At 48.8% G+C, this 11,445-nt stretch overlaps 1 protein-coding gene across 1 annotated transcript in view; it reads right to left on the reverse strand.

Annotated features, from left to right (window-relative positions):
• Positions 1-3,481: 3,481 nt before the first annotated feature.
• sec24c (SEC24 homolog C, COPII coat complex component) overlaps positions 3,482-11,445 on the reverse strand; it is a 22,977-nt gene continuing 15,013 nt past the window's right edge. Inside the window, exons 11-23 of the mRNA XM_080542052.1 lie at positions 11,355-11,445; positions 10,923-11,114; positions 9,890-9,983; positions 9,151-9,267; positions 7,809-7,979; positions 7,526-7,622; positions 7,022-7,167; positions 6,580-6,718; positions 6,279-6,397; positions 5,862-6,041; positions 5,333-5,518; positions 4,997-5,086; positions 3,482-4,708 (exon numbers count right to left, since the gene is read on the reverse strand). The exon at positions 11,355-11,445 is cut by the window's right edge and continues 34 nt beyond it. Coding sequence (XP_080398178.1) covers positions 4,568-4,708; positions 4,997-5,086; positions 5,333-5,518; positions 5,862-6,041; positions 6,279-6,397; positions 6,580-6,718; positions 7,022-7,167; positions 7,526-7,622; positions 7,809-7,979; positions 9,151-9,267; positions 9,890-9,983; positions 10,923-11,114; positions 11,355-11,445 — 1,763 coding nt within the window. The 3' untranslated portion in view covers positions 3,482-4,567. The remainder of the gene's footprint in view (positions 4,709-4,996; positions 5,087-5,332; positions 5,519-5,861; positions 6,042-6,278; positions 6,398-6,579; positions 6,719-7,021; positions 7,168-7,525; positions 7,623-7,808; positions 7,980-9,150; positions 9,268-9,889; positions 9,984-10,922; positions 11,115-11,354) is intronic.

Raw genomic sequence — 11,445 nt, forward strand, 5'->3', positions numbered from 1 at the left:
TTTAGAACAGAATATCAGAGTGCTACAAATGGATATTCCCAGAGATGTGCAAATGGACGGAAACCGTTTTTTCCACAGGGGGTCAGGTCAGACCAACTGGACCATTTACGGTTACTACATCCACGCAGCCACAAAGAACATCGATCTGATCTTGTCCACAGTCTTCTCAACACTCGATAGAGAGAGTTGATGATACTGCGGAGGCCCTTCACAGATACATTTACATAACACCGTTTTTCTATTATGTACTGTATTTTTAGGATGTTGATGACCCGCTCGCTGAGTTTGCAGAATGCCCCGAGCATTGCTGACAAAGACATCTTTCCAAATATCTGCACTCTGTTGAGGATTGGCTGTACTCTTCCTGTCGGAAGCTGTGAGGCAGAATTGCAAATTTTCTCTATTTTCTTGCCTACAACAAGTCCAAACCTACCTGGTAGGATGGGAGGTGGGCTTTCAGGATTCACCATGATGAACATGGTGACAATGTAGTATATTTTAATTACACACACATGCATGGTATATGGTATGGGCCTGTTCTACTGAAAATTGGGGTTTTATGACACCTTGTAAACACATCCTTTGTCTTAGGGGCCATATGTTGACTTCCTGTGAATCTGACTTGAACTTTAACCTGGAATGACTTTTCGGCCAGGGTGACATCATATTGGGGTCTCCTACTCTTCACACCTCAAGCATCTATACAGTGAAGGTGATAGGCCATTGTTTGTGACTGTATTTACATACTATTGTTTATAAATAAGGGGGTGGGCCTGAGGGGCCCTCTCTCTTCTCTCTTCTCTCTTCTCTCTTCTCTCATCTGGACCACGCAGCTTCTCTCTCTCTCTCTTCTCTACCAGACCAGAATCCAGCTCAACATTTTTGTACTTTAAATAAATATTCTTAAACTCAGAATTGATTCTTTGATTCATAACCAACAAGAGAAATGAACTACAACAACACCTGACTCACTGCACTAACCCTGCCAGACGTACTGCACTTTATACATTGTAAATATGTTCTTGTCTTGTGGTTATGTGTGTACATGTCCATGTGATAGTTATGTGCAATGTGTGTATGTTTTTTTGACACTGCTGTATTGAGCTTCCTTCCACCTGTACCGAAAACAAATTCCACCGACCTAGGTCGTGTGGTCATTAAACGATTCATTCATTCATTCATTCATGAACATGAACCACAGCATGGAAATAGATGTTGCTTCTATTTCTGCATTGCTATGAATGAGATGGAATACCACAGTTAAACTGCGTGTGGAATATATCCATAGGTTCTCCATCCATATGTTGTACAAGCACCACATGGTTTGGAATTACTGGCATGACTTGATGTTGTTACTAACAACTTGTTATTCAGAGGACATGAAAGATGATATTTCCCATCGCCATTGCTTTGATCATTTTTGTGTGGTCTGCGTTTAATTCCAGTAACGAAAACAAAATAATTGGCTGAAAACAAGATTCTGAGTGGATATTACCGGGATGACATTATGGAACCCCCCCCATGGATCCGCCCCTGAGCTCACACACACACAGTGAAGTTTCACTTCCTAGGGTCTCAACAGTGGTTCCCAATGGTTGAAAATGGTACTGCAGGTTGAAGAGGAGGAGGAGGAATCTGCAGGTCTGGTTTGTTTCAGTGTAAAATGAAGGGCTTCCGACGACAGGACTCACACCAAATGTCAGACTAATGTCCTGACCATCCAATCAAATCATAGGCTTTTATATGTGCCTCTCTATGTTATTCTATTCTACGCTAACATTTTATGGAGAAGCAATTTTATTTATTTATTTGTTTGTTTATTTCAGCGGGAACATTGACATATTGAATTTCCAACAAGCCAGATGCATTGCACCACACCACTTGAGCTTGCATTAATGTCCAGTGCATGTCTCTAAATAGACAGTAAACTTAAGGAAAAGAAAATGTAGAATAACCAAACAAACTGAAAATATATACTATATATATATATAAACACACGCAAAATTACAAAACATAGACTTCTATATGGGGTCCCATGTTTATAGAACCAAGTTCCAGGGCCTCACAGAGAAGGTTGGCTGAGTGAGTGCTGCCTTCCTGGTGGAACTCTACAGCTCCCTCCAGTGGCTCCCCGGGGTACGTGCATCTGTATGTGCATCATAACGTCTCCAAGTTGCAGTGATTCTGGCATGACTCCATGCAAGCGTTTCAAAAATCGAAATCACATTGAGAAATATACTAAAACTGTCAAAACTAAACAAATTATATTTCTCTAGCACATGGCTGCGCTTTTCGTCTACAGTGTCCAAAGCTCCATTGTAGAGTGACTCTAGATTACCTCAAAACAAACTAGTGTACAAGCATGAATAAAAAGCAAAAATACAAAAATGTGCAAAATAAAAGAAAAACTGCCGGTATGCACTCTATATTATGTATTCACTTAAGTGTTTCCTAAAGTTCGGCTTCGGCCAAGAATTTTCATTTCGGTGCATCCCTAGTTGGAAGTGGTCGTGGCTAAAGATAGATGCCACAATCCACAATAGATGTCACAAATCAGACATGCTAGATGTGAATTATGCACAAACGAGATTAATTATGGAGGAAAGGGCGTGCATATCACACTGTCAGTGTCAGACAGAGCTCCAGACAGACAGAAGGTGACCACTATCATAACAACACAAAGTGTGAAACAGCTCCTCAGAAAGGAGACCCCACTCCCAGCAACCAAGCAGCTGAGAAGTGCTGCACCTAAACTGCCAGTACCATGTGTGTGGTCGCATATCCAATCTCTGATTGCATCTCTATCTACCCGCCTTGAACGGGTTCTTAGAACACTACCTAGCCTTTAGCAGCGACAGAGAGCAGGAACGGGGGCACAATATAGAGTTTCAACAATAATTTTATTAGCAGTCCAGGAGGCAACGACAACAAAATCAAAGATAACAGAACTAAAGATAACAGACAGACAGACAGACAGAGGCATTCAACAGGCATGGACCAGAGGGACTCAGACACACTAAAACACAAAAGTGTTAAAAAGAAGGGGGAAAAAAAGAAATTAAACCAGAAAAGAAACGGGAAGTGAAATTCACTGTGTGTGTGTCTGTGTTGGCTGATCCCTCTGTTCCTCAAGAGAAATTCACCAGGACGTTCATCACATTCACACACGGCAGATTCTTCCTCTGTCTCTCTCTCACACACCACACACAGTGTGTGTGTGTGTGTGTGTGTGTGTGTGTGTGTGTGTCTGTGTGTGAGAGAGAGAGGTGCAGCAACCGACTGACAAAGCACAGTGGTTGAGACAGGAGTTTAAAATTTACTTTTTAAATTCTGTACAGGTTATATACTTTATATACGCACTGGTAGTCTTCAGAGAAGGAGACCACCCAGAAACATCTCTCTCTCCCTCCCTCCCTCATCCATCCTCTCCCACCATCTCACTCACTTTCTCTCGTCCTTCAAGTGGAAAAGCATGGCCCGTCTCCCTGCCTCCCCCGCCCAGGACAGAACTATAAACAGTCAGACACACTGGGAGGTATCTAGTCATCTTCAGGGACAGTTAACGTGTGTGTGTGTGTGTGTGTGTGTGTGTGTGTGTGTGTGTGTGTGTGTGTGTGTGTTGCAGTGCCAAAATTCACAGCATGGATCTGTAACAGGGTCCCGTAGCGTGTGGTGTCAGAGAGGTGAAGGTTGATACCATTCCCTGGTCTCTGTCTCCCCCTCTGTGTGTGTGTGTGTGTGTGTGTGAATGGATGCATGCATAGACTTTAAAATAGGGAGTTTCTGAAACATTACAGACTGTTTACAGAGTCGACAGCAACTCTCACACTCCTGCCCCATACTGCCTTATAGCCACGCTCTATCGTTCAGAAGGGACACACAGACACCCACACACCCACACACCCACACACTCACAGGAGAGGGAGAGTAAGGCCATGACTTGAGAGGGAGGAAAAAGACAAATAGAAAAATAATTCTAGAGATGGAAAAAAACAGCATTTATTTCATGTTTTGTCTTGATGTCGTGTTCCTTCGCTCTACTGGGCTGAATCATACAAAAAGTCTTGAGTTTCTTCTACCAGAGGGGCCGTTTACACCCCCAACACCGTTTCAGTGCTAGTGTTACAGACAGAACACCTACTACAATCAACATCAGCTCTCTCCCTCACACACACACACACACGCACGCACACGCACACACACTCTCTCCTCTACCTCATCTCTTAGCCAGTGGGATCAGCTCCAGCTGTGTTAGAGCTCCACGTTTGGAAAAAGAGCAGAGTCATATAAGGAGAGGAGAGGAGGGGACACGCGCACACACACTCACACACACACACTCAGGCGCGCACACACACACACACACACACACACACACACACACACACACACACACACACACACACACACAGACTCTGCCAATAGGCTGTAAATATGTCTCTGGCCCTTTGCTGACAGAGGGAGTGGGGGAGGGGGGGGGGGGTTTAGTTTATTAGGTAAATAAAAGATAAAGCGCTTTCAGGAGGAAGGGTGAGAGAGGTGACGTGGGACAGGGATCAGGGGGGTGGTCCTAGCTGAGCAGCTGGCGGATCTCCTTATGCATGTGACACAGGAAGTCCACGTACGACGCTCCTCCGCTGGCGCTCTTGTCCTCAACCAGGAAGTGTTTGAAGATCAGCTCCGCCTTGTCTTCCTGCTTCACCACCATCAGCTAGAGAGAGAGGGAGAGAGAGAGAGAGGGGGTTGAGAGAGAGACACATTGAGAGAGAGAGAGAGAGAGAGAGAGAAAGAGAGAGAGAGAGAGAGAGAGGGGAAGGGGGGTGGGGGGTTGAGAGAGACACAGGGGTTGATCGCGCGAGAGAGAGATGAGATGAGGCAAGGAAATGGAGAGGGAGTTAGAGGCAGGTGGAGATGGAGAGAGAAAGAGACAGATGGAGATGTAGACATGGAGAGGGAGAGAGAGAGAGGGAGGAGGGAGCGGCAGAAACAAAAGCCTCACCTTCATGTATCGTGACCTCTGTGCTCTGAAGGAATCGATGATCTCTCTGAGCCTTTGAGAGAACGGGTTATCCAGAACCGGCAGACATGTCTGGAACACAACACACACACACACACACACACACACTCAGGAAATCAAAACACACACCCACAATAACACACAAGGACTGAAGAACACAGAATCCACTAACAAAAGAGTGAATAGATCGTTGGATTTTGTCGTTAAGCTTCCACTAATGAAACACTATCGACACAACTGTAGGCCAAAGAGGCTTAACGGATACACAAAATGCCGTCTTAACACGACTGTTATGCCTGAACACAAGCGGGGTCTGACCATGTTGGGGTCTATCTGGCTGAAGGTCGGCGTGCCGAAGATGTTGAGCAGCAGCTCCTGCTGGGCGTTGGCTCCCACCCACAGGAAGAGGTGGAGCCCCGTCTCCAGGATGTAGACGCCGCCCTTCGATAGCCGCTCCTCAGAGTCCCTCACGGCCAGCGGCAACACGTCCGCTTCCAACTTCACCTGGAGGGAGGGGGAGAGAGGGAGGGAGAGAGAGGGAGGGAGATAGAGGGAGGGAGAGAGAGAGGAAGGGAGGGAGGGAGAGAGAGAGGGAGGAAGGGAGAGAGAGAGAGAGGAAGGGAGAGAGAGGGAGAAAGGGAGGGAGGGAGGGAGGGAAGGAGGGAGGGAGAGAGAGAGAGGATAACATGAAAGGGTCATTATTTTGACTTTCAGCAACTGCTCTCATCATCAAAGCAATTTACAGCCGTTGCAGTCAGCCACATGTTACAAGATCAATTCAGACAAGCACCAGGGCCTTGAATCTGATGTGTGTGTGTGTGTGTGTGTGTGTGTGTGTGTGTCTCACCAGAGGCAGTAGGCGGGGGTAGAAGAACAAGTGGCTCTCTGATACGTCCATGCAGCTGAGCAGCTGCCGCAGGTACGCCCGGTCGTCCAACGAGACGTCGGCTCCGGGCAGCAACACGTCGCTCTTCAACACGCAGTTCAGATACACCGGCAACAGCTTCATACACTCAGGCAGGATCAGCTGGAGGAGGGGAGGGAGGGAGGGAGGGAGAGTGTATCAATGGGTGTTTTTCTCCGTTCTCTGTGATTACTAGAATGGGTTTTTTTCGCTTTTCAACATGAAAGGGTCATTATTTTGAGAAGAGAGAGTGTATCAATGGGTGTTAGCGAACTTGCATAGGTAGGACACACATGGTGTGCTGGAATGTGTGTCTAGTGTGTTGAGGAAGGTGTGTGTGTGTGTGTGTGTGTGACTGACCTGTCCCGCAGATGAAGGGCTGGCACAGTTCTTGCGGTAGCAGGCCAGTATCTGGGCACACTGGTTCACCATGGTGTCTCTCACTGTCTTCGTGGGGGTGCTTAACACATTGCGGTACGCTACGCACGCACACACACACACACACACACACACACACACACACACACACACACACACACACACAGACACACACAACCATTACAGGACGCTCCTCTTCCGTCTCAAACACAAACCTACACCTGATCAGCCCTTAACTTTGGGGGGTAGAACCCCCAGATGAATGTTGACCCCGCCGGCTCACCGTATTTGGAGAAGAAGTTGATGATGGTGTCCGTCTCACAGTTGCGGTAGAGGTCGGCCAGCTGGGAGCAGCAGTTGACGGCCATGTTGTGGACTCGCAGCCGCCTCTGACCGCTGCAGCTGGTGTACAACACCGCACACTGCAGAGACACACACACACACGCACGCACACACACACACACACACACACACACACACATCAATCATAGAAGAGACAACTTTAGAAGCGACCTATAAAAGAGGACAGGTAATCAATCGTTCTCTGGAGGCTACACGACTAGATAACCACACACACACACACACAGGGGCAATCATTGCGAAGACATCTTTAGAAGCGACCTATAAAAGACGACTGGTTGTCAATCGATCTCTGGGAGGCTACACACACACACACACACACACACACACACACACACACACAGACACAGACTTCAGACACACACCTGCATGAGTGCGCCCGTCTCCTCGCTGAGCTTGTCGTCGTGGCGGAACTCCACGGTGACGGTCTTGTCACAGTCCAGGCCGGCCAGCTCCACGTCTGTGGTGTTGCTCATGAAGAACGACCCGAAGAAGTCTGTGGCCCGGATGCCTGAGGAGAGAGAGAGGAGGAACACCCATTACTGACCACCTGGAGGGGGGGGGGGGGGGAGAGAGAGGGAGGGAGGGAGATAGGAGAGGGAGAGAGATAGAGAGAAAGACAGAGAGAGAGAGACAGAGAGAGAAAGAGACAGAGGGAGAGAGAGACAGAGAGAGAGAGAGAGAGGAAGAGGGAGAGAGAGAGACAGAGAAACAGAGAGAGAGAGAGAGACAGAGAGAGAGACAGAGAGAGAGACAGAGAGAGAGGGGGAGAGAGAGAGAGAGAGACAGAGAGAGAGAGAGAGAGAGAAAGAGAGAGACAGAGAAACAGAGAGAGAGAGAGAGAGACAGAGAGAGAGAGAGACACTCACCTGTGCTGGTTCGCACCCTCATGACAGCGTCAAAGCCCATGGGTTTCTGGACGTCTCGCCTGAGGTCGTTCAAGAATCGCTCGCGGTCCGTCGGCGCCTGAGGAAGGAACGAACACACACACGAAAAAAACACGCACACACACACACACACACACACACAATATAGAAAGCGTGAGGGTGGATAACATAAGGTTAGGGAGGTAAGGGAGGGTGGAGTTATAGGGGTGTGTGTGTGTGTGTGTGTGTGTGTGTGTGTGTGTGTGTGTGTGTGTGTGTGCCTCACCTGGAAGTAGGTGTATTTGTAGACTGACCCCCCGGTGGAGACGGGGACCACCCCCAACGTCGCCACGTCAACGTACTGGTTAGGGAACAGGAAGAGGTCCACACAGCAGCCCTGGGCCACACAGTCCTTAGCCAGGGTGGCATAGAACCCTACCTGGGGCTGGAACAGAGACTGGAGGTGGGGAGGGAGGGAGGGAGGGAGGGAATTTAATTGTGAATTTCTTTATTAGGATAAACCCCTTGAGATGTATCATCTCGTTTTAGAGAGAGTCCCAACATATATCACAAGATATAATCAATGTGTGAGTTGAATGAGAGAATGTCACGATCCAACTGTTCCTAGTTGTCATGGTAAGCTCAGGGGGTGTTGATTGGCTACCCAGGGTACATGGGGGAGTGGCTTGCCTGTTGGCTGGTCTCGAAAGGTATATGACAGGTGCTCATTAGCTACCTGGAGAGTCGAGAGAGTGGAGAAGAGAAATACTGATTGAGACGCCTTATCTAGAAGAGAACCCCTTGGACAATTTATCAAGACTATTACCGTGTGGAATAGTGGATTACCCCCGAAGTCGTGTTGTGTCGTGTCCGGTTTGTTTGTTTTGTTATATGTCAATACTGAATGGGAAGGAAGACCCCACTGAACGAACGTGCGGGCTGTTCAGTATCCCCGCGGACCACGCCACGATACATCGGAGCCAGGTAAGCCATTTCCCCTTAAACATCTACCTGAGTGCTGTCAGCTAACCCTGAGCTAATCTACCTGTGTCCGGCCTCGACGCTGTGTGGGAACGAGCCCATTGACTATTAATGTACGCACATTGCTCTTGGGTCGTGACAGTACCAAAGATCATAGTATAAGATTATGATTTGTTGAGCAGTAATTTGTTATGCGAGAGCCAAAAGATATTGAAATCAGACTGAAGAGGAGCTTGAATTTGTGGTGTGTCAGGTTTAGATGTGTATATGACAGTGTCATCAACATTAAAAAAGGCAAACATTTTTCTAAAAGAAAAGGAACTGCGGCAGGGCGAGATATTATTAGGAGAGCCAGTAGTCAAGTAGGACTCAGATAACAGAGCAGAGCAGACAGAGGGAAAACGCTGATTGAAAGCTTGGAAGCTTGGGCAATAGATACAGAGTCATGTGGTATGGTGATGGCAACTCGTATTTGATTAATGGAGCGCTTCTCATTTAATAACCTAATAATTTGAGACAGACCTATTAATGGTACGATGTATCAAATAAAAATGTAGTCCCTGATTCGATTCTACAATTATCAGTAATCAGGTTTAAGTGTCCTCATAGATCTGTGTGTATGTGTGTGTGTGTGTGTGTGTGTGTACCTTCTCTTTGTCCGTGCCCACTAGCTTCTTGTCCTCTCGGTTCTTCAGTTTCCCAGGGGCCTCGGCGATGGGCAGAGAGGAGTGGAACACAAACAGCTTCCCTGCACAGTCTGCAGCCTGGGGGGGGGGAACCTGACGTTAGTACACAGGGGGGGGGAGACAGACAGAGAGACAGAAAGAGGGAGGGACTGACAGACAGAAAGGGACAGAGACAGAGAGAGGGGGGGGGGGGGAGAGAAAGACAGAGACAGAAAGAGGGAGGGACAGACTGACAGAGAGAGAGAGACAAAGAGAGAGAGAGACAGAGACAGAGAGAGAGACAGAGACAGAAAGAGAGACAGACAGAGAGACAGAGACAGACAGAGAGAGAGATAGACAGACAGAGAGAGAGAGACAGAGACAGACAGAGAGACAGAGACAGAGACAGAGACAGAGACAGACAGAGAGAGAGACAGAGACAGAAAGAGAGACAGAGACAGACAGACAGAGACAGAGAGGAAGAGAGAGAGACAGAGACAGAGAGACAGAGACAGACAGAGAGAGAGACAGACAGAGAGACAGAGAGAGACAGACAGAGAGAGAGAGACAGAGAGAGAGAGAGAGACAGACAGACAGAGAGAGAGAGACAGAGAGAGACAGAGAGAGAGAGAGAGACAGAGAGAGAGAGAGAGACAGACAGAGAGAGACAGACAGAGAGACAGAGACAGACAGACAGAGAGGGACAGAGAGAGGACAGTACCTTCAGTGCCTCCAGTCCTGCCTGGATGACAGGTCCATACACCGTCTCTGTCTCCCGCGTGTCAGCAAACATCTCTGGGATCTGGTCCAACAGACTGGGCCCAACACACACACACACACCACACGGAGTCATGACTACAGACACTCCACCACAGGTTATCTATGAGACGCTGGCTCTGTGTGTATGTATGTGTGTGTGTGGGTGTGTGTTGTGGCAACCCGCTCACCAACGCCCCTAAGCCGGGGGGGCTAAGTACTATGGACAGCGCCCCGAGCCCCTAGGCAGGGTGATCAACGGTTGCTACTATCCGCTCGCACAGCTGAACCGCGTCCGACAATCACCACAGCGGCGAGCGCCGGGCTCGTTAAGCGGACGCGGAACAGCTGTGCCAGCGGAGGAGGAGACAGGATGAAGCGACCTGACAAACCCTCGTCGGGGGGAAGCACTGCCAGTACGACGCCAGATGGGTAAGGACCGCTTTGCGGTGACCAATACGATGTGTAAAAGTTTATAATAACAGATGTGTCTGTGTGTGACCAGACCGAGAGGACCTGAGGGGAGAACCCAGGCCACGAGAGCTCGAGTGACGACGAGACGAAGAATTACAGAACAGTCGGAGAGAGGTACTGGAGTGCCCCCCCGGAGGACTGAGGGTGCGACGGAGCCCCACCCCCCTTCCCTGAACGGACGGATCCCCCCTCCAGTAGAGGGACACCTATCCTTTTTTGCCTTTAAAGATGAATAAGTTCTCCTTTTGCCCCTGAGACACTCATTAATTCCTATTCACCCTATTCATTGACTTTTGATTCCTGAGTTCTTATTGAAGTGTTGAACGTTGACTTTTGTTCCTCCTGAGTGGGCAGTGCCCCGTACATCTCCTAAGATAGGAATAAATATGCCGATGCGCCTGAAAGTGACCTCCGCCTCCTCTTCTCTCGAGCTCTGTGTGTGTACTTTTACTCCGGTCAAGTGAGCGGGTTCCCACAGTGTGTGTGTGTGTGTGTGTGTGCGTGCGTGCGTGTGAGGCCCCCACCTCTCGATGACCACCCGGCTGTCGGCGACGTTGACCAGGAAGCCGTCCAGCAGCGGCACGAACATGTCGGAGACGTCCGACACCACCATCATCTGGGGCTGCGCCAGGCTGGACTTCACGTTGTAGAAGTGCAGCACCTTGTTGTAGGTGACGAACCCCACACGCACCACCGACTCCACGTCTGGACTCTCCCTGCTCGGAGGAGAGGGATGGGGGTGGGATGGGGGGAGGGAGGGAGGGCAGGGAGGGAGGGCAGGGGAAAGAAGAGATAATCAGAGAGAGAGAGAGAGAAAATAAGTTCTGTGTCAGCGTTTTTTTGGAAAGCTTAGGTGTATGACCGTGTTAGGATTTGGGTTCCTTGATGTAATGCTTTACTGTGGAAAAAGTATAAAGTATGCAAGTAGGCGTGCGTGCGTGTGTGTGCGAGTGTACCTGGGTAGGTAGTCCAGGAGGGTCTTGAGCTCCTGACAGACAATGTCCACCATGCCGCTCTTCACGGCGTTGTACGACACGTCGATCATGA

The sequence above is a fragment of the Nansenia antarctica genome (assembly GCF_963989245.1).
Source record: "Nansenia antarctica genome assembly, chromosome: 11".
In the NCBI taxonomy this organism is placed as follows: domain Eukaryota; kingdom Metazoa; phylum Chordata; class Actinopteri; order Argentiniformes; family Microstomatidae; genus Nansenia; species Nansenia antarctica.